This window comes from Pyxicephalus adspersus, chromosome 6 (assembly GCF_032062135.1).
Source record: "Pyxicephalus adspersus chromosome 6, UCB_Pads_2.0, whole genome shotgun sequence".
In the NCBI taxonomy this organism is placed as follows: domain Eukaryota; kingdom Metazoa; phylum Chordata; class Amphibia; order Anura; family Pyxicephalidae; genus Pyxicephalus; species Pyxicephalus adspersus.
This window is the reverse complement of record NC_092863.1, coordinates 15602303-15625204: the sequence shown is the minus strand read 5'-3', so window position 1 is coordinate 15625204 and position 22902 is coordinate 15602303. Positions and strand designations below refer to the sequence as shown.

Below are 22902 nucleotides of genomic sequence, written 5' to 3'. Positions count from 1 at the left end.
TCACTCATAGCCTTGGTCCCAGGGAGACTGAGAGGGTATACCCAACCTCTAGGATGTATAGCATTAGGTATAAATTATATAGCACAGTCATAAGTCCAATAGGGAGGAAGCTGCTTGGCTTTGCATTTGGAAAATACATCTTAAAAGTACATGTACTGGGTAGGGATAGATGGAGCAACCTCCGACGTGGAGAGAGCAAGCAGCTTGAGAGGTTTGAGCTTGGTCAAGCACTGGGAGTGGCAAGAAGGGCCCAAGCCAATACCTCTCGAGTAGACCAGTCTAGAGTTTTGTTGAAGCCACGGGAGTCCAAGGATGACTGCAGATGAGGCCTGGGGAAGAACAAAGAAGGTTATAGTCTCCTGATGTAGCACACCTACAGACCAGGCACAATCCTTGACAAGAGAAGCTGAAATTTAATTGCATGCTGCCCTGGATTTGATGGAGGCCTTAAGGGCAAGTATGGACCTAATGCAGTGAAGCTGAATGAGTATGGAAGGAAGCAGATCAGAGGGGAGAGTAGAGTGACCTAGCATGCCCCCCTCAGAGCATACTAGGCACTGCAGTTTCCTGGCTTCTGTGTACATAGTTTATTGAATTATTCTTCCTCTCTGCAATAGATGCAAAGGCCTCTAGCAAAACACCAGGACCTTTCTTGATGCAGAGGCCTGTAGAAAAACACAAGGACCTTTCTTCCGAAGACGTGAACTGCCCAGTTGCATGGGTTCCTCTTAAGAAAGGGAAACAGGATGTCACAGATCCCTGCAGATCCAGGGGATCTGTGCCTCCTTCTTGGAGTTCTCCTTGCAGTCACCCTCCTTGCAGTCCCCTGCTGCCAGCGCCATCTCGGCCTCTGGATCCAAGACTCTGCATACTTCCTGTTCCAAGTCAAGTGATTGTCTGTCAGCTGCTCCCTTGCCTCAGAGAACGGGGTATTCCACAGACACGCTCCCTCTGCTGGCAAACATCTGAATAACACCTGAGATTATCTCAGCAACAGCACTCCCTCTGCTGGTGGGATTGTTGCCTGTGGCTCACTTGAACCACGCCCATCACCTGACATTCCCTTCTTAAGGAAGTGACCTGGCAACAGGAAGTTGCCTGAACAAAGCGTTTATTTGGCTCTGCTTCCAGGTTCCTGTTGTTTGTTTCTCCTGTTCCAGATTCCTTGTGTACCAACCTACCTGACAACTCCTGTTTGCTGCCTATCCTGACCTTTTGCCTGTTTCCTGATAACCCTTGTTTGCTGCCCACCCTGACCTTTGGCTCGTTTGACTACTCTTTTGGATTTCCCTCTGGCACCACGTTTTGTTTCCTGCATGTTAGCAGTCACCTGCCTCTGCGTGCACGGGGCCCGCAACCTAACAGTTGCCCGCAGCACAACACCCTCACATTTAGAAACTCTGGTGAAGACCGGGCAGCTGCTTAGACTCTGCACCCTGAGCACGTATCTACCAACTGAGCTGGTCACACAGAGGGCCCACACAGGAGGGGCCAGAGGTTCAAGAAGACGCTGGAAGAAAGGTGCATGACGGGGTGAAAAAACCATGTGAGAGAGATCGCTCCAGAAAATGTTCTTGAAAACAAACAATAATGTGGATGGCCAGGGAGATCAGGTCATCCAAAGAGGAGGGAATCTCTTGACCAGCCAATTCATCCTTGATGCGATCTGACAGGCCCTGCCAGAGGGTAGCATGGAACGTCTCATTGTTCTATGTAAGCTCAGCTCAGCTGCCAGGGTTCAAAATTTGATTGCAAACTGACCAACAATGAGCAACCCTTGGCGAAGACGAACGACTTGAAGAGGGCCATGAAGGACTATGGATGACTGGGTCCTTACTTTCCTAGAGTGGGGATGCTCACACCAAAGCTTTTATGGTATTTTGGGATAATAAAATACGCCACTTTAGCCAGGTTGTGGGGAAATTTTGTGGCTGAATCTCAAGGTGGATGTTGCACTGGTTGATGAAGTCATGGCATCCCCAGAGAATTGCTATGAGAGTGACAGGTGAAGCAAAGAAACCAGTGGGATAGCAGGGAAATGTTCAACAGAGGTAGGAGCTTGGCACTAGTGGAGACACATTGCTAGAATGCTAAGTGCTGTGTCTGAGCTAGAAAATTAACCAGGGACGCAACCAGGGTCAGAACTGCCCACATGCGCAGGATAAAGGTGCCTGGGCTTTAGTATGGAAGAGGTAAATGTGACATTTTGGAAATGATGGCCAACTGTAGTGCCCAATTATTTACTATTCAATCCCATGGATTATTGGGCCAGTAAATTGTATGTTTCAGGCAGAATTTTTAAAGTATTACCATCCAGGTACAGTCTTGGCTACCCATAAGTGTTATGTTGGAGAGAGTTTACAGTGCAGAAGGTAGAACTGTTCCAAAGTGATGCCAGGTAATACTTGTACCACCACAACCAACAACTACTAGCGCCACTACTACAACCAACAACCGCACAAATAGAGGTCAACCTTTTTATTAAAATGGAAACAGATATTCTGCGTCTACAAACTTTTAACAGTATGTGATATGAATAAAGAGGTAATGTAGAGGAAGTTCAGGAGAGTGGGGGAAAAGTAAGAGGTATATGCTTATAGAGGCAAAGGGGAAACAGCTGCTTTACTATACAGGGGGACAAGAATGGGGTGCTGAGTAGGGAGCAATGAAACTCTAGCAATTTCTGTATGCTAGAGGTGCAACAGTCAGAGATATACAACATACAGCAGCACAGAGTACAGCATTCAGATTATACAGTATAACATATTGGGCAAGAGAAGATTTCCCATGGGAGAACAAGGGGGATCCAGCACACCTGGAATAGATTTACTCAAAATCATTTGATATTAGTTGGCAAACGTTTTCAATCCTGTACCAGATTCATTCCAGGTTTCCTAGATCACCCCGGTCCTCCTATGATAGTTTATCTTCTCCATTCTTTATCTATTCTTGGACAGCTTTAATAAATTAGGTCTATTCTAACTTATATATTCCTGTCTGCCATACGCTGTCTATATCAGTTGCCACCAACCAGTTGTACCTGGAAATTTTGGTGGTCCTAAGAAAAATGTTGACATAATTTGCAATTTTTATGTTTTATTAATAATAAAACAAAAATAATATTCTAATAAATTCCTGTATTCTTAATGACAATATTCTCTTTTATATTGCACTAAATTCACCAACTGTACTAGAGACAAAAAAACAAGAGGCACAGCGTGATGTCATTGTAGTCTTGTATGAGGTACCTGTTGCTGAGCTGTAACCCCGCTCCACCAATACCGATTCTCATCCGATTGTTTTATTTTATTTGTTTATTTCTCAAATGGTCCTTTAGGTAAGTATAGGTAAGTATATTTTCTTTAACTGTTAAATTTAATGGCATCAAATAGTTTGACTTTGATATTTACCATTTCTTGTTTGGTCTTTGATTCAAATGAAATAAACCCATAATGAGAAAAAGCAAACAGATATTTTGTGTTTCTTTAGTAATAGCAAAGATATTGCAACTAATGATAACAGTAACAATAGTAATACTTGACTTAACTGTGAGCTGATCAATGAATCAGAGCCTCCACAGTCCTCGTCAGGCACCTTTAGGAAGATCATTATGTTACAAATGTTTTATTTTTTTTTTTAACAAAATTCATATTAATGGTTTACTGCATTTAAAATTATGAATTTAGTGGTCCATGAGGTCTGAAAGGTTGGCGACCACTGGTCTGTATAATACATACCAAGTTATATGGTACTTATACACTTGAGGCAATAGCACTATATTTTCTATATACCTAATCACTGCACTTTGTTTATGACATGTCCTTGATTGCTGCATTCATTATGGTTTTTTTTTAATTTTATGCTTTCCTGACCAGTTTTGAGGCTTTGGGGAAAAAGGAATAGTATAAGAAAAAATCAATTTAAAAAGGAACATCAAACCCCTGCAGTGTTTATTTTAACAATACAATCTATCCTTCCCAAGGTACAATAAAAAAAAGTTCCCAAATATTTAATTTCAACTTAGATGATTCAACTGGCCTCATGTTGCCTTAGGGCCACCATACCCATTGTTTTTCCCAGTGATCCCAAGATGAATTGTATCAGCACAGCTTTAGACTATAAATATGAAGAGCACCAGTGACTTTTTCATTACTATCAAGATGAAGATCATCGTTGCCCTTATCCTGGCATGTACAGTGAACAATGTAGCTGGAGCTGCTGTGTCATTGCTGGCTAGAGACAGCAATGACGTACAATGTTCTTTATTGTTCCAACTAAGTAAATTGAAATTGGGATTTGAAAATGTAGTACAAAGTAAGTATATCTATGGTTACCTACCCTATTTTTGGAATCTCTTTTTTATATGTCTACTTGTCATTTTTAGTTCCAAGTCTTCTTCTAATAACTACTGCCTGTATTCTTTGGGAAAAGAACTGTTTGCCTACTCATGCCTTCTGCACTCCTGATCCAGTGCTGGTGCCCAAACATATGCTACAAGATAGCCTGCCTCAGGTGTTCAAAATGCTATATACACCATTTCCTTTTTTCTGTACAAAACTCATGAAATTGTAACCGTATACACAAGACAAATCTGCATTTTATTCATTTGACTTTAATACTTGAAATGTTGGAAACCCATCTTTGAAACCCAACTACAGTAGAGTGGGGAAAGTCATATCGCTATGTCCTTGGGTGACATGAGGAAAAAACCCCACACTTCCTGTCCTGTTGGTTCCTGATCAGTCAAAACACTTGTTTTAACAAAGTGAAAAAGAAACCTCTATCAGGTTTTATCGTTGGTTGATTTGACACTCAGTACAACCTGTATATCAGGCTGTGTCAAAGCCAAGGAAATGACCTGAAATGCACAAAGAGCAATAAAATCCTTATAAAAGATCTAATCCATATTGGCTGGAGTTGGGATCCAAATATTATTGTTGGTTGGGGTTTACCTATCAACCATATCCTCCTCTTAACCAGAAACTTTTCTTTTTCTTCCAGTTATGTGCATAGCTCAACATAGTAGTAATTTCCAGCTTGACTACCACAAGACTGATGAATACCATGGCCTCTTCCAGATAAGTGACAAATGGGGATGTAAAAGTCCTAAATATGACAGTGAAAACTATTGTAACATTGATTGTGCAAGTAAACCTACACTAGTAATTTAAAAATTATGGATCAGTTGTATTATAATGTATCGAACAAAAGCACACAAAAAGAATTTTAATTTTCATTCTAATTTATACTTTTACACATTCCAGCAATGTCTGAAAGTGTCCCACAGGATTACACAGACTATTTTAGCTTTCCTCAATAAATTGCTAATCCCTTTAACCCACATATAAAAGACTGCGTGGAGTCTACTTTCCAGGCTTCATATAATGGCCAATTATGGGAGGGCTCCTAGACATAACTCGGGAAGTGTGCAGAGGTCATTGGAGAACTCTTAATTTCCAACAGAACGAACAAATGTTTTTTTTTTATCTTATCAAACAGATATAGCAACATTCTTCCATACATTTAACAGACTGACAAGACGCAAATAAGAAATGTGTATTGTTGGGGTTTACCTACAATTTATATAATTTATTTTGTTTATATTTTGTTTACCTTGTCCTAGCTAGTAAAATATCTAATAAATGATTTTATACATTTTTTATCTGTATAGAGTTTGTTGGATCAGGACCTCGAGGATGATGTTAAATGTATTTACCACATTTATGACGTTTCTCAAAATGATCCTTGGTATGTGTAGCCAGTTTCCCAGTCTCTATCCATGGTGACAAACCACTTTTTACAGATTTGGTTACTGCCAATTAATTTATTGGTTACTAGACACTTTTCTGTTTCCAAACTATCCCAATCCTTCACAAATCTCAGGTTTCCAGTTGGGATGATAACATTTAATCACAATTCACAAGTAGGAACTTCATTTCTTTAATTCAAAAATTGTTAGTTAATTTCCTAAAACAATGCCCATATACAGAAAAGAGTTAGGTAAGCATCAAATTGCAGGAAAAGGAAACTAAGAGGTTGGACTGTTAGGTGGAAGTTTTTGGTTCAGAAAGAGATGTGGAGGAATAGGAAGAGGTTCACCCACCCAGTCTACGTTTTCTGAAAAATAGGGGTAGAGCGCTTACATGGATATTTTTTATTGGTTTACCATGGCAGCATTGTAAGGGTTGTAGTGTCCATCAAGGGGGTAAGTTATTAAAGAGCAATAGATGGGGTCCCCCAGTCCAGAATGGCTTATGTAGTCTGTAAGTAACGGTGGCTGTGAAGACAAGTGTAGTTGTCCCAGAGGAGGTGCGTGGCACCCGGGGGCCTTATCAAGGGTCTCTGTATATACAAGGTGGGCAGTTTTGATAGATATGTCACAGATGTTATGTCTGTAAAGCTTCTCTTTTATCCAGGTCATTGCTTAGCTAGTAGTAGCTAGCCACATTTAACTTGACTTGCTCTTGTATTGTTGAAAATCTTTCATAGCTTTCCAAGCCACACATGAAAACTCTTTACACCATTACAGGAACAAATCTTGTTGAATGTAACAAACTACTACCAATCTTTGCCAATATTATGTTACTGATATTATAGTTCATAAAAGATTTGGACAATTTTATTATTAATGATTTACAGGGGATAAGGGGGTGGTTTGATAAGGTATCAGTGGAGTTGGAGACTAACCTTATCTACTCCACCATAGTCATGTATGGACTGATTGAATGGTACATTTACCTTGTTGTGGGTGGCCTTCAAAACAAAAAAAAACACTAACGCTAAAGAAACATGCTCTTTCAAACTTCATTAAAAACTAAGGTAGTGAAAAGTGCACTTTTCTTTCCTATTCAACCTTCCTGATATTCCTAATTTCCTAATTGTTCCTGGATCAGATCTGATTTAGCAGACAGCTTCTGTAATTATTATTGTAATTTTCTTTTCTTGCAACCAACCCTACACAAAGGTCTCCTTCTGAATACAAACCTTCTTTTGCTGTACAGAGATAAACTAAAAGCAATAAACTAACTTCATGAAGTTGTGTATTTGACATATTCATTCACTGTAGATTGGGAATAGTTACGTTGCTTTCACTTGTCACTGGTCTAAAAAGTAAGATTCAACAACATAACTATTTTCATATTTTTATTTTATTTACAGGAAACATCTTTGTCCCCAGTGTCCCTTAGGAAAGATAGAGACAGATTATGTATACAAGTGCTGCCCACATATTTATATTCCTGGTAAGTGTCACTATGTCCAGTTTACGCAGAGCAACAAACAATCTAGTAAAGATTAGAATGAATAAAATATATTATTTCTTTTCTTTGCCAGTGAGGGTCCCTTTCTTCTTAGCAATGCACATTTATTGAAACAAGGCTTATTTCATATTTTGTACCTGTTTTTAAAATGGCAATGGTCTGTACCAGACAAAGAATCACATGATAAAATTGTCAACCTTCAAAAACTGTCCTAAAAGTCATCTTTATAATTTTAATTGGCATATGCAGCTTTTTTTTACAGTAATAGTTTTTTAGTGTTTCTGTACATGATCCTATATTTGTAGTATTAACCACATTTTTTGCACTTGTATGGAAGAAGCCATCTTTTTTAAAATACATACATACATTTTTAGTTATAAGTTCAATTTGTTTTTCAGGGGCACATTTGACTAAAGAGTGTATTAGTTTCTTATGTAGGTAAGTGTATACATTCCAAGTTTCGATGCAGGTAAATAAATATTTTAGATAGGTCGGAATATATATGTTAACTGCTTTAATACTAAGTAAAGTAGACCTACTATTTCTTTTTTATTCAGTTTTTTAAATGTTCAGTTTTCAGTATGTTCCTTCTACTTTGTGTATAACCAGGCCATATCCCAACAATAGAATTGCACAAAATTGGAAGAATGTTCAAATACCGGGACTTTTAAGGCCAATTAAATTGTTAAATTGTCCAAACTAAGTAGTATGAAATGAATAAAAGCTCACTTTATTTAGTATATAACATGATAAAATTCACAGCAAACACATATGTATATTTGTAAAAACAATTGGCACCTATATACCTTCTTCTCAAACAACCAAATAGGATGTTCCAGATTTCAATGCGTTTCACAGAACCTTAGTCTGCTTCTTTAGGAAAAAGGAGATTTACAATTGCAATCAAAAAGGTAAAATTACATATTACATAAACAGCTGTAAGTACATTGTACAGTAACACCTATTATTTATGCAATATTATTCAAAATGAACTTACATAATGTATTGGATATAGGTTGCTGCTTGTGTGATTGTTACATATATATATATAAAAAGAAAAGATATACTCAACGAATTTATATTATCATGTTATTCCCATTAATTAAATAATAAATGTATATCATTTAAAATGTTAATATGACCATGCTTGTTAAGTTAATTTTAATATTACTTTCCTAATCAGTAACACAAAATCACCCATGCTCATAATAAAGTGTATTCGCCTTACCACAATTTGAATCAAAATTAGGCGCCAAGTTATGTATCAGAAGGTGACATCATTAAAAATAACTGTGCTTTAATAAAAGTTGAACTTGATTTGTATAAATCCTCCTTGGATGGAAGAAAGAAACAAGAAGCTATGTTGTAGTGAGATAATAAATTCCCATCAATGGTGTCCCCGTGATAATGGATAAAACGTTTTTAGTCCTTTTAGTTTCCAGTTGTTATGCCTGTTTTTCTATATATGAAAAATTATGTTTAGTCTTAACATTGAAAAAAAAAAGAAAAAACTCAAATGAAACTCCAATTAAGCAAAGGCCAGAGAATATATCCCATCAATATTCCAGGATATTACCTACATCACCATTCTGTAGGGAACAGAATAAAAAAACGCTGCTTCCGAGTAAGAGCCGTCCGTGCCCCCGTGCTGTCCCACTGATCCTTTTGTGATGGCGTTCCATGTGGGGGGATGCCCAGCTTGTAGCGTCAGAAATTAATTTTTTGCTAGAATATGAAAAGGACTAGTAGTTGCCCAGACAGCAAATGCCCCCTGTGTCCTAGCTGGCTTTCATATACTATATATGGCCCCGATATCAAATATGGACCCTATAAAGCATCAGTTTACATATTGGTCCAATACCAGCAATACTACAGATCAACATTGCATTGCCAGACACTGCAAATAATTTATCCAGAGTCTGGGTTATTCTGGCACATATTCTTCACTTCCTGGTCCAGGTCATGTGACTCTCAGTGTGCTCCTCCCATACCTCAGAAACTGTGCTCCCTCTGCTGCCAAAGGTATGAACACCACCAACCTCTCGCCTTCAGCACCCCCTCTAGTGGTTGGATAGGATGCTAGCAGGTCACAGGGCTCCCATCCATCACCTGACCTTCTTTTTAAAAGGAAGTGACTGGCAACAGGAAGTTGCCCGAACAAGGAGTTCTTTTAGCTTTGCTTCCAGGTTCCTGTTGTTCCAGTTTGTGTCTCCCGTTCCTGTACTGATGTGGCTTGACCTTGAGTATTCATGATTGCTGCCTTCCCTGATTTTTGGCTTGTATTACTATTCTCTGTCTCTCGTTCTGGTACCCTGCTTTGTTCCTGCCTGTCAGCAGTCACCTGCCTCTATGTGCATGGGGGCCGCAACCTGGCAATTGCCTGCAGCGTAACATCCTCACCTCCAGAGGCTCTGGTGAACACTGGGCCCAGCGCACATCTCTTCCGAACTGAGCTGATGACATAGAGGGTCTACCATCCTGCCTTGCAGCACCGGGACAAGGAAGGGAGTTAATGGAACTACAATTCTACCAAACATGTTATTTCTGGATGGAATATACGTATCTCCATTTTTCTATAGATTATGATCTGTTTATGAACCACTGCAGGGTAATAAGCAAGAAGGCTAGTGGCTGGTAAGGAAGTAGGAGTGAAAAAAAAGTGATTTATGTAGGGTGGGGGGTTTCTGTATGATTTAGATACATGCTTGATAGCTCCACTGCTACTACTGTGTAATGTTTCCAAATATTAGCAAGGTTAGCAGTTGTATTTTTTATTCAAACTATTAATAACTCTCTACAACATATAATAATGGTATATGTATAGATAAATATAGATCTTTTTTGTAGCTACCATATATTTTACTCTAAATTGTGACATGGTGGTTATATTATCTGACCAGTAAAGGCTTTTCATTGGACCTGCAATGTACCATAATAATGGACCACATAATTGCATTTACTAAACCCATCACCAACAAAGATTTGGCACCAGTTTTAAGTAATTATTACCACTAGGTAAACTGAATTTCTGAATCCATTAATAGAAAATGATAGAGGCAAGGTAAGTTCTGACATTCATACCATGTTCTTTTTCTTCAAGGTCATTACGGATAGCCAAAATAATGCCATTGGATCATTTCGAACTATGGGGATCTCATCGGACTATGACGATAAACTCAGCATTAGCTTTGAACTCTGTGATTTTATTTTTAAATAAAAAAAACAACCTTGTATGCACATCTAATAAATAATTTTGTTTATTATGTTGGTTTGCCAAAGCAAAATATTACCATGGGAGCAATATTGTCTGCTTTATTCTAAATTTAATAATCAGTCTTTGTATTCAGGAAAGTTCCTACACTTGGGGTTATAATGATAACGACATCTCAGTTGTTTCATTTGCATTAAGTTGCATTTCCTACAAATTCTCTGTGAAGAATTACCTGATGATGGTGCTGTGGCATCATAAAATTGATCATCATAAAATTGATGACTTAATATGTAAACCAATGTGAAATATAACATTGTGTGTGTTTGATATTTACCTTCTAATACATAGCTGCACTAAATAAATACCCTGTCTTTATTTTCTATTTATTGAGCTATCCGTACTTACCAGGGTATGTGGCACAACACACATTAGAGGAAGTGAACTGGTATATCACTTTTTTTTATCTCAGTAATCCTAGAAGTGTTATTAGAGCATCAAGCAATATTCCCATCAAAAAGGGACAGTTTAAAGATGATGTTAAGAAAAGCTAGCTAATAATTATTTTTAAAAAAATCATAAAAATGGACATCACTTCAAAACCACTGATTGCCTTAAGATAGATCACATAGTATCAGAGTGAGTTAGAAGTAGAGGAATTAAAAATGCACCCAACAAGCAGGGTCCTTCTCTTGACCCCGCAGGTGGGTGCACCGGCCGAAGCAGTGGCCCACCTGTTGGATGGCCCACTAGGACCGAGGGTTGGGGACCCTTGTTGTTAACAAAAGAAAGTGTGAGGGAAAAGGTTTTGGATAAATATTATTATGTGTATTTAGAAATCACAAATGATATAAATCAACGATACAAGTTGAAATATATAAAAGTGTTCACAGCATGAGATCTGGGTAATAGGTCTACACAAAATTGAGCTGACCATTGATTATTGAAGTTGAAAATAATCAATAGCATTGTCTCTATATGCCTCTGTATGAACTGGCCTGTCAATCACTACTTTAAAATAGTTCAGATTGCAAACAAAAAATATTAGTTCTTCAAGAAGAAGTTGTTTAAATGACCCTAATGTATTTGGCTACATTTATGGTGAATATTCTCAGCAAAAACAGAGAAGAAACATTACAGCATTTGTGAAACAAGCATATCTTGCATATTTTGGTATTAACTGGGGGACCAAGATAAGTATTGGGCTCCCCAAATGGTATGCAAAACTTGTGTAGAGTGTCTACGTCAGTGGGAAAATGGAAAAATGGAAAACCCTAAAGTTTGAAATTTGGTGTACCTATGGTATGGCCAGAGCCAAAAAATCATCATAATGATTGTTATTTTTGTGCTGTGACTGTGAAAGGTTTCAATCAGAGAAACAAGTGGGAGTACCTTGATTTGGAATCGGCAAGACGACCTGTGCCGCATGGTGCCGATGTTCCTATACCAGTGTTCAGTACACTCCCTGATATTCCTGTATCTGACATGGAGGATATACAGGGTTTAGAGTGTAATACATGGCTCATTAGAATAGGTGACTTCCCGTGGTTTCTGTCAGCACAGTTAAGGTTTCAATTATTATTGAAGCTGGTATACCTTAACTCACTTGTTGCGCCCCCCCTGTGTGTTCTTTCTATTGGACATAGGTGTACTGAAGCTCGGGCACATGATTGCAGGTTAGCTACAGCGTACTGTTTTGGTTGGCTATCTTGTTCTGCATCTACAAACATTCAACATGTGATTCTAGACTATTGAAATAACTCAATAGTATAATATCATTGAAACAACCATAACATTTCTCATCTGATGAAATTTAAAGTAATTGTATCAGACTAAACATATGTCATTAAAATAGTAAATAGAGTAAAGCCTAAATTTTTCAATATTCATGGGTGATATATGTATCCAAAATATATAAATACATAAGAAAATCAGTGTAATCTGTAATGTGTTGTGCAGACAGAAAATTGTGAGGTATAATAAAATTCGTACTTACGTAGCTAATACGATAAAAGTTGTAAAGTGATGAAAATTAGTGATATATATCGAAAATTTGATTGGGGTAGAGGCTGTATCTAGGTAGAAATGAGTATATTAGTAATACAAATAGCACTACAAGGTTGAGTAGGATGTTTGGTCATTTGGGGTACATACCCCAGGTCAGCCACACTTTGAATACTCTAATCAATCCTAGAACTGGATGTGGAGGGATATAGGTAACCCAAAAAGAAAGATGGTTTCATCCAAAAGTGCTTTAGAACAAGTCAAAAGCAAGGACAGACAATTAGCCTTCCCATTCCTAAAACAGTATAATAAATGTAGTAGATGAGGTTAATCTAAAAGAAGGGTGTATAATTAATGACACAATTTAAATCCTAATGACTAAGAGTAGGGAATAAACGGGGATTTACCAAAAGAGGATCAGAGATCCAAAGAGTATTTGTTATAATCAGTAAGTAACACAATTACCTGAAATCAGAAGTTGTATATAATTACACAGGTGTTAAAAGTATCATAAAGCTCCAAAATAGTAGGATACTGTAGGAGTAAGTAATAGTGTAGGAGTAAGTAATAGTGATAGTGTAGGAGTAAGTAATAGTGATAATGTAAGTATAGGTATTGGGAATTGGGTCAGAACAGTTCCATAAACATAAAACTGATCCTACCTGCAAGCAGTATCCGAATGGAAAGAGAAAGAACTTTAAAACGCCATGTGCGTGTCTACAAAGAGCCAGAGAGGCTGTGTGTTGCATGGATGGCACAAAGCAGTTAGTAGTCTGCTATATTTGGTATGTATGTTGAGTAAATATTTTTGTCTTAGCTTTAGGCTATAACTTTACTCTATCAGAACTTCTGCTTCTATGATATTGGGCATCATAAAGAAGGACTTTTTTTTGCTGACTATGTTGAACCCAACAGTGAACAATATATTGCTGAAACTGTCTATAGAAAGTGCCAAATACCTTTTTGGGAAGAGTGTTTAAAGTGTTTTATTTGCCAGTACACTATTCCTTTGCCAAGACATAATAAAAAGTCCCTAAATATTTAATACAATACCACTGACCACGTGTTGCCTGAGGGCTATCAACTCATTGTTTATCCTTGTGCAGACAAGATGCATTTTATCGGCACGGCTTTGGCCAATAATTATGGACAGCAAAAGTGACCCTCCTATTACTATCAAATCGAATATCATCTTTGGGCTTATCATGGTATATACTAGTTACTAGTATATACCATAACATGGTAGTTACTAAAAGCAATTCCATAACATGTGCCTTACATGAACAATTGATGGAACTTGATTTGAAAATAATGTAGATGTAGAAAAATATTCTCTTTGTTATATATATATATGTAGGTATTTTTGTTTTGTTTTTTTAGAAATCTTCTTCTAATGTCTTCTGCCGGTGTTAACATTACATACTCTCTAGAGGTAGGTACTACTTACCTGATCATACAATTGATACATATCAGTCACTAGAGGGATCAGAGATTGATCAAATTGAGCCTGTGTTCTGTATTTGGGGGATTCCTCCCACATCCTAAAAAATACTGGTAGGTTAATTGGTTTCTCCCCAAACCAGTCATAGATTATTTTATGAACATTAGATGGCTATGAAAAGGACACCAGATTGAGAGCTTCTCTGATGGACGTTTTGTAACATAACTATTAACTCTGTAAAATTCTGTGCATTGTGTTGGTGGTATATAAATATTGATTACATAATAATAGTAATAATGATGAAAAACAAATGGTGTTACCAGTTTATAGGCAATAACTAATGCTACTAATACTAATAATATGCTATTACTGAGCTAACAACTCTGCATTTTTCATAATTTTTCACTGAAGAAAACATTTTCAAATTGACTACCACAGGACTGATGAATACCATGGCATGCTCCAGGTAAGTGACAAATGGGGATGTACAGGTCCCAAGTCGCAAAACTATTGTCAAATTGATTGAAGTATAGACAAGTAATTTAAAAAGTAAGAAACAATCAATTCTAGCTCATGTTTTTTGACCCAAACAGCCTTAATGCCTTCCTATTTTTATCAAAGGGTATGCAAGGGAACAGTAATAACAGAAAGGATTTAGTATGCACAGTTACAGCACTAGAAGTGTTTAAATATCATTTTTAGAATAATAATTGGTGCAAGAAATCCGTGAACATGCACCTCAATACAATGCTGAATCCAACCCATTTGCCCTTAAGTGGTGAGAGTGCTTTTAAGGGGTCTTACTCTTCCAAGGCACCAGTGGTCAATGCTGAAGGATGCCATCAAGGAAGTGGGGGAAGCTTATATTCCATGTCATGGGGCCAAGTAGGTGGTTTCCCTTCACAAGTGAACTGATTTTTAGGGGACCTAGAGAGTGTATATAAGATATAGTTAAAAATACAAAATATTATTAATATTCTAATATTTACCTTTGCACATTCCAGCAATATCCACATGTAGATTCCAGCATTCTGGAGGATGTTAAATGTATATATGAAATGTATAAAGAATTTATAAATATAGTCCTAAGCATACAAAGAAACGCATAGGCAGAGCTTTAGTCCAAACCTCTAGCATACATAGTATTTTAGTGCTCTTCTAGATCATTGGTATGCACCATATCCCATATCTACTAATATGAGCCATTTATTAGAGCCATTCAAATCCCCATGCAGTGTTCGTTTCAATGCTCACTCTGTCACTTAGTGGCTACTTATCAAAAAAGCACAGCAATCACAGGAATTACACAATATTATAGCATTCTGAACTCCGGACTGGGTTTTTAATCCATCATCACCACTGTAAATAGATTGATTGCCCTACCATATATGTGATGATCAAAAAAAAAAAGAGAACAAAAAAGAGGGGATTTGTTAATATTATTCCATTAGCTGAGCCTTACAAGTTAAGACATGAATATTGATGGTCACAATGTGTATTTCATTGGCTAAAATGTATTTTTATGTTGTGTGTTGTATTTCACTGATAACAGTTAAAATGTACTTTGTACAGACTTTTCAAATTTGTTGACAATTTACCCAGAACTATTATTTGGTCATTTTTTTTTCAGTAATAGGGCCTATATTCTGCACTTTAGTCTGTGTCTGTCAGCCAGTCTGTTAACTATTTTATAAGATTTTCAGGGCTAACATTTACTATCTTTTTTTCCTATTTGAATGAACATAATTATTAGTATAACTAATTTGCAAAATATAACAACCTATCAAAATGAATACTGCAGAAGTCAGTACCAGTACAATAATAATTATTTTCTATGTTGATATTTCTCTAGGTACTGCACTTTACATTTTGCCTATTCTGTATTTTTTAGTGCAGAATGCACTTCTCGGAGCTGGTAATCACAAAAGAAAGCAAAATGATATAACTAAAACTCCAGACAAAGCACTAAATTCTATCATAAATCCTATGGTTTGTTTTGTTTATGAAAGTGCTGATTGGAAGAAAAACATCTTCTCCTATTTTTGGAGTAGAAATAATCTACACATAAATAAATTAGAAAAGGACCATGCCTATAGTGTGTTTAGTATGCACCACATCATACAACACACGTTGTGGCTCAGTGACATAGTTAGTTAGGTTATTCCAGCCCTAGGCTCTGGTTTTTGTATCTCCAGCATGGTACCCACCATTTTACTGTATTCTGCCAGATTGTCTGGATACCAGACCTCAACCGATTCTTGTCTTGCACCTTCCCCTAACATGAACTGTGTTGACCTTAATTCTTGCCAGCCATCTGCCCTGATCTCAACCTTTCTTGACCTTTATGCTTACCAGTTGTTTGCCCAGACCACAGCTTGCTTTACACTCATCCCTTACACTCCCCACAGAAACTCCAGGCTTACTGATACCTAATCTCTGGCTGTGTCACGGCTCCATAAGGCCAAGTGGTGGACCCACTGTGTAACCAACCCAGGGCGCAGCGTCTAAGCAGTAGCTTGGCCTTCTCCAGAGCCTCTAGCGGTGAGGTTGTTATGCGGCAAGCTGCTGCCAGGTTGCGGGCCCCATGTCCGCCAAGGCAGGTGACTGCTAACAAGCAGGAACCAAAATGTAGTGCCAGAGGTAAATCCAAAACAGTAGTCAAATGAGCTAATAGGTCAGCACAGGCAGCGATCAGGAGTAGTCGAAGGTCAAGCCGATCTTGGTACACGAGGATGCAGAAGCAAGAGAAATCAACAAACAGAAACCTGGAAGCAGAGCAAATGAAACTTGTGTTGACAGGTAATTTCCTTAAGAAGGGAATGTCACTTGATGGGTGTAGATCATGTGAGCCGCAGACACCAATCCCACCAGCAGAGGGAGTGCTGTTGCTGAGATAGTCTCAGGTGTTATTCAGATGTTTGCCAGCAGAGGGAGTGTGTCTGTGGAATACCCTGGTTCTCTGAGGCAAGGGAGCAGCTGAGAATCACCTGACCTGGACAATGAAGTATGCAGAGTGTTGGATCAAGAAGCAGAGATGGTGCTGGCAGTATGGGGCTGCAAGGAGTTTGAGGAAGAAGGAGGCACAGATGACCTAGACCTGCAGGGATCTGTGACAGGCTGTCCCTACACTGAATCCATCCTTTCTGCTCCTCCGAGGTGGGGATAGCCTGGGTCCATGACCTGGTGTTCTCCTGGAAGCAAAGTAGGTGGTCATAAGGGTTACCGGCCCACCACCCCTCGTTGGGTGCTCTGATGACGATCAGGAGACTCCAAACCCTGGGTAATCCCAGGCCACTTGCCAGGGATGTAGCCTTAAAACTCTATTTATTAGAATATTGGATTTATTAGTAGAATGGATTTTAAAGTCATCATCATTTTGGTAGTTCTATCAGCATCTCAGACTAGGCAAACTAAAAGAAGTAATTTAATAGCAAGGTATCCTAGCCTTACAAATATAGACCCCACCAACCTACAGGGAAGAGAAGTCAGCAATATGATGTCAGTATGGATGAATAAAAACTAGTAGATATGAAGACATGACACAGTGTGATGATGTCTAGGGATGTCAATAATTTTGAATAGATGAGGATAAATTCATATGAAAAGCACTGTGAAATTTCATAGAGTAGTGTACAGCAGAAGAAACACTACATCCTGTAGCGATGCTCCCCTTCCATTCAGGTGCCACCTTCTCTCTACCCATTGATCATTTAAATGCCAATCAGAAGATAAGTGATGACGTCAGTAATAGAAGATCTCATCTGCCGTCTGCAGATGGGCAGCAACATTATTCTTACAGGAGTAAAGGAGTAAGCTGAGATGTACAGCTCTGATGGAAACTGGTAGTCTGATGAAAAAAGGGGGACTAATTTGAAGGAGGGGGCTCTGATGAAGTAAAGAAGCACTCCTAATGTGAAGGAGTTTTTCCTAAATGGTAGGGGTCCTGTCAAAAGTTTGTAATGGGGCTAGAAAACCATCATCAGTGAAGTACAGTTTCTTGGAAAGGATGGCCCAGGTCCAAATTCCACATTGGGGCCCAAAGGTCTACAGCTATGCCAATGTAACAAAAAATAAAATAGTGTAATTTCCCTAAATTACTGTAAAATGAAGGCATCCTAACTTTCTAAATGTAAAATGCTACTTTGAAAAAAAAAAACGTGCATTTTGGCAAAGTGGAGGCATCCCAAGCTTGAGGGGTACTAGTAACAGATTTTTATCTTTAAAAAAAGGAAGGTTTGGCGATGGTTAGTTTTATATTATTATATTTTTTACTATATGGCAGTTGCACTTAATGTGTGTGGTTAGACTCATATTTTACATGCTAGAAACTGATTGTCTTGGTATTAACTGAATTTCTCATTTCAGCTCTAAAAATAAACTGACAGATAAACTTTATGTTGTCTGCTGAGAACAAATAAATCTATTGCACAACTCTACTTTCTGGCAGGCAAACTAATGGGAAATATTTCCAAAACAGTTTTATATTCCAGTCTGAAACCCAAATTACTGAAAATGATGACATCACAAGGACTTGTTTAATTTACTTTGATAAACCGATTTATTCATGTGCAACTTGTAATTTTACTATAAATAGGGAAGGCACAAATACTTCTCAAAACATTTTCACAATGAAGATTATTGCTTTATTCCTTCTTGTTGCCCTTGCTTCTGGCACCTGGGCTCTGCACAAATGCACCATAATGAGGGCGATAAAACGTGGAAATGTTATTGGCATCAAAGGCTACACTCTTGGAGACTGTAAGTATTGCTGTTTATAATTTTTCTTCCTTTTTTTTTATTTTCCTATTTTTCCCTACTATGCTATAAGTGTCAATGTAGTTTTAGTTCTTTTTATTAGGTAAACAATAATTTTGCATTTTTCAGATATGTGCTTGGTTCATTATGCCAGTTACTATGATCACACTTTGAACAGAAGTCCCTCTGAGTATGGCATCTTCCAAGTTAACAGTTACTGGTGGTGTGCCGATGGCCACTCTTTTAGCCATAATCTATGCGGAGTATCTTGTGATGGTAATGTATAATTATTGTAATATTAATAATAATAACCAGCTCACATGAAATTCATTGTTGTGTTACCTTATCTCAGATCCTATTGTTTTCGTTTGGATAGAGCAATGGATGGGTAAAGTGCCCAGGCTCTTTTGTCTGCCTGTTCCTCTTTCCCTTCCCAGTATTGGGAACTCAACAGGAAAACTGTAAAATGTGATTGGTCTCTTATACAGTTATCATCAGAACATGTTTCTCATTTTTTTTTTTTTGATTTTTGTTTTGTTAATCCACTCATTGGGCCTGATTTATTAAAGCTCACCAAAACTAGAGAGGATAGATGATCAAGTAGAAACTTGAGTTATCCAGAAAGCTGGAATGGATTTCTTAAATAATTTTAATTTTCAATTTTTTTTAATCATAAATCAAATGCATTCTAGCTTTTCTGATTCACCCATAATAGTCTATCTTCTCCAGCCTTGGAGAGCTTTATTAAATCAGGCCCGTTTTGTTTAGAGAATATACATTGTAACTTGAAAATTTGGAGACTTAGAAGCCATTTTCATTGACCAGTAGTAAGGTGAGTGGTCACCATTAAAGAACTCCTTGAATGAATTATTCTGTAATTAAGGGTTCTGCCTCTGGTAGAAAGGTTCTATTTTATATTCTGCCATTAAAGAAAGAGAAAAGCATGACTGAAAATAATGTATTCATTAATTGATAACTCCTGAGATATAATGTGATTATGTGTATACTTATAGACAAAAATGTGTTTTTGTTAAATATTTAGACCTACTGGACAGAGATCTTAGAGATGATGTAAACTGTCTAAGGAGAATCGTAAGAGATCCAAATGGACTTGGTGCCTGGTAAGTTGTGTACTGTAGTACAGATCAACCCCAGAGACAACTAATATACTAATAAATTATATATATATATACTGTAAAGACTGCTAAGGACTCCAGGTAGGCAGGGGAAAAAGAGACACTAGGACTATGATTTAACTTTATTTTCTGCCTATGTCAAGTTAAGCATTAGCAGCATTATCCACCCAAAATGCCTTTCAGAATCATACTCATGCCAGGACTATTATCCCCATTTTTGTAATCTGGTTTTCTACTCTTTTCCCTAATAAAATCAACCATTACTGTTCCTGGTAGAAACATCACAAAGGGCAAGAATAGTGCAGTACTTCTGCCCTTACCTAATTTATTCCTTATTCTAATTTATTCCTCCTAAAAAGCGTCACAAAGCCACTTGACTCTACCCAAAATGCCTTTCAAACACAATGCTGATCACCTGACATTACTCACCTCCTCGTTCATTCTGAGTCTTTGTTTCCCAACTACCTCCTTCTTCCTTGTTGCTAAGTATAGTGATCATCACCCAACTCTGCACACCTCCTCCCTCATTTTCTAATGCCAGCAGAAGTTCCTGGATACATGCAGTCTTCAGGTGGTGGGTGGGAGTTCACACCTGATAATGTAGGTTTGCATAAAACAGTGTTTCTTAACCAGGGTTCCTCCAGATGTTGCGAAGAGTTCCTTGAGCAAAAAGCAATCTGTGCCTCTCAGGTCAGTTTAAGTGGACCCAATATTCTTTTTGAGATATCTGTAAGGGTGGTGTTCTTACTGCTGGCCAGCAATGTAAGAGGTAGTCTTCTACTGACCACCAGCACATAACTGTACTGTGATCTGTAGATATAGTAATTATAGAAGGCGTTCTCTGAACACCTGAAAGGTATTCAAGGGTTCTCCTGTGTTAAAAAGGTTGCAAAATTCTGGCTCTATTTTTGGTAAACATGGCCAAGAGTCATAAGAATACTTAATCTACACATAAAACAATGGACATTTGAATATACTCATAAAGTCTTCTTTTTACAGGAGCGTCTGGACAAAGCATTGCAAAGGAAAAAACCTTTACTCCTACACCACTGGATGTTATTGAATTTCATTGAATTATGTTGATTTAACAAATTGTATGAACAATATAGTTGCATAATACAATCATCATAAACTCTTAAACCGGACTGGTTTGTTGTTATTGAAATATTTAATTCTATAGAATAGTATATGTTTTCATGTTACATAATTTATTTCTTCAGATTTTGAGCTTTTAACAAAAACTGCTAACAAACGATAATTGTAGGCTGCACACACACAACCAGAAACAAAACAAAATCATCGGAAGAACAAAAGTTTGTGTTTGGTTGTATACCATGAAGGACCACAGAAGAGAAATTTGTGGATGCCATAGGTTAGAGGTCCTTTGGTAGTTGGTAATAGATCAAGTGACCTCTTACATTTCATGATAACATCTTCTTTTTGCAAAAGCTTTTGCTGGTACTTTTTGGCATCAGGAACAGATAGCTAAAACAGCCTACCATAAATCATTACTTTAAATAAACTGCAAGTGCAGACAGAGTACTCTGTTTGGAAGGCATCAATTCCACCTGCTGCCTTGAAAACTCTTTCCAACATGACAGTTGAGTGTGGAAAAGACAGCATCTGGATGACAAATCATGCCAAATATAAAGTTTCTTGGCTCAGTAATCTAACTTGTTTACAGTTACATACTCTGGCACTTTGGGTATGCTACCATGTTTCCCCGAAAATAAGACCTACCCCGAAAGTAAGACCTAGCACTATTTTGTAAACCTGCCCAAATATAAGACCTACCCCGAAAATAAGACCTAGGAGAAAAAGAAAATAAAAGCATACATACCGGTAAATTAAAAAAGTACTCACCGAAAAGTACTCCAGATATGATCCTGCGTGTGTGTCCTTTATGCTGGCTGCAGCGTGTGTGTCTTTGATGCTGGCTGCAGCACTGTGACAATCCAGCAGTCATTTCTCTGTTTGATATAAAAAATGAAACTTGCTGCTGTGAAAACTAGCATATATATAACTTGCTATGCTTAACAAGCTGGATGCTGAATTGATTTCCCTGCCCTCAACTGTAGGACTTCATCCTTCTCCTCCTAGAATCAAACCTGACAATTCATTCTCTAGTACTTTTTCTATTTTTTTGCTACTTATATTCTACATATAGTTCACCCCTTTCTACCTCCTGCTGCTGTGGATGCTCCAAATAAAAGTATGGCTCCCTACTTACTGTTACACATAGCGCCACCCCTGAAGAAGCCTAAGTTGGGTGAAATTCGTCGGGTAATCGACTTACGTATGCAACATGATTGGTAATATGCTGTATATTCCGGTTAGAAGCGTATTGTCTAGAGCCCTTTAAATAAATTGAGGAATAAATTAAATAAAAGTTACTCAGCATTTTGAAGGAGGTTCGGCCTATTTAAACCTCAGACATTAAGTTTGGTATGCTGGGCAAAAGAGCCATCTGAGGGCATCAGAAAGAAGATTGTAACAGCTTTTAAATGTGGTAAAGCCTTTAAGAAGATCTCAAAAGAATTTGAAATCAGCCATTCCATTGTCTGGTAAAAAGTGGAGGACTTTCAAAATAGCACCCAACATGCTCGGGTCTGGTCGTTCAAACAAGTTCACCCTGAACGCAGACTGCAAGATGCTAAAAGAAGTCTCCAAAAACCCTAAAATGTCGTCACAGGAACTGCAGCAGGCTAGTGCTACTGTTGATGTGAAAATGCATGCCTCTACAATCAGAAAAAGACTGAGGAAGAAACCTATGCTCTCTAAGAGAAACATCAAGGCCAGACTGAAGTTTGCCAGAGAGAACGTAGACAAAGACCAGGACTTCTGAAATAATGTTCTTTGGATAGATGAGTTTAAAATGTATTTATTTGGAGACCAGTCAGAGGACATGTTCCAGGTAAAGCAAATATCAGCTCATAATCATAGAATCAACCATGAATTCTACCAGGCCCTTTGAGTACTGTGAGACCATCTATAGGAAAATGAAAGCTGAAGTGGAACTGGACCCTGCAACAAAACAAAGATAGGTACTACTAACCCAGCTGCAGGAATCCCATACCTCTCTATACTACCAATGATTCT

At 37.8% G+C, this 22902-nt stretch overlaps 1 protein-coding gene across 1 annotated transcript; it reads left to right on the top strand.

The window, feature by feature from the left end:
* The first annotated feature begins 18511 nt into the window (after positions 1-18511).
* Positions 18512-20943, top strand: LOC140333218 (lysozyme C, milk isozyme-like). Its single transcript, XM_072414748.1, has 4 exons — positions 18512-18670; positions 18797-18943; positions 19710-19788; positions 20803-20943. Exons 1-4 carry the CDS (start codon positions 18541-18543, stop codon positions 20864-20866), a joined length of 420 nt encoding a protein of 139 aa, XP_072270849.1. The 5' UTR covers positions 18512-18540; the 3' UTR covers positions 20867-20943.
* The last annotated feature ends 1959 nt before the right edge of the window (positions 20944-22902 follow it).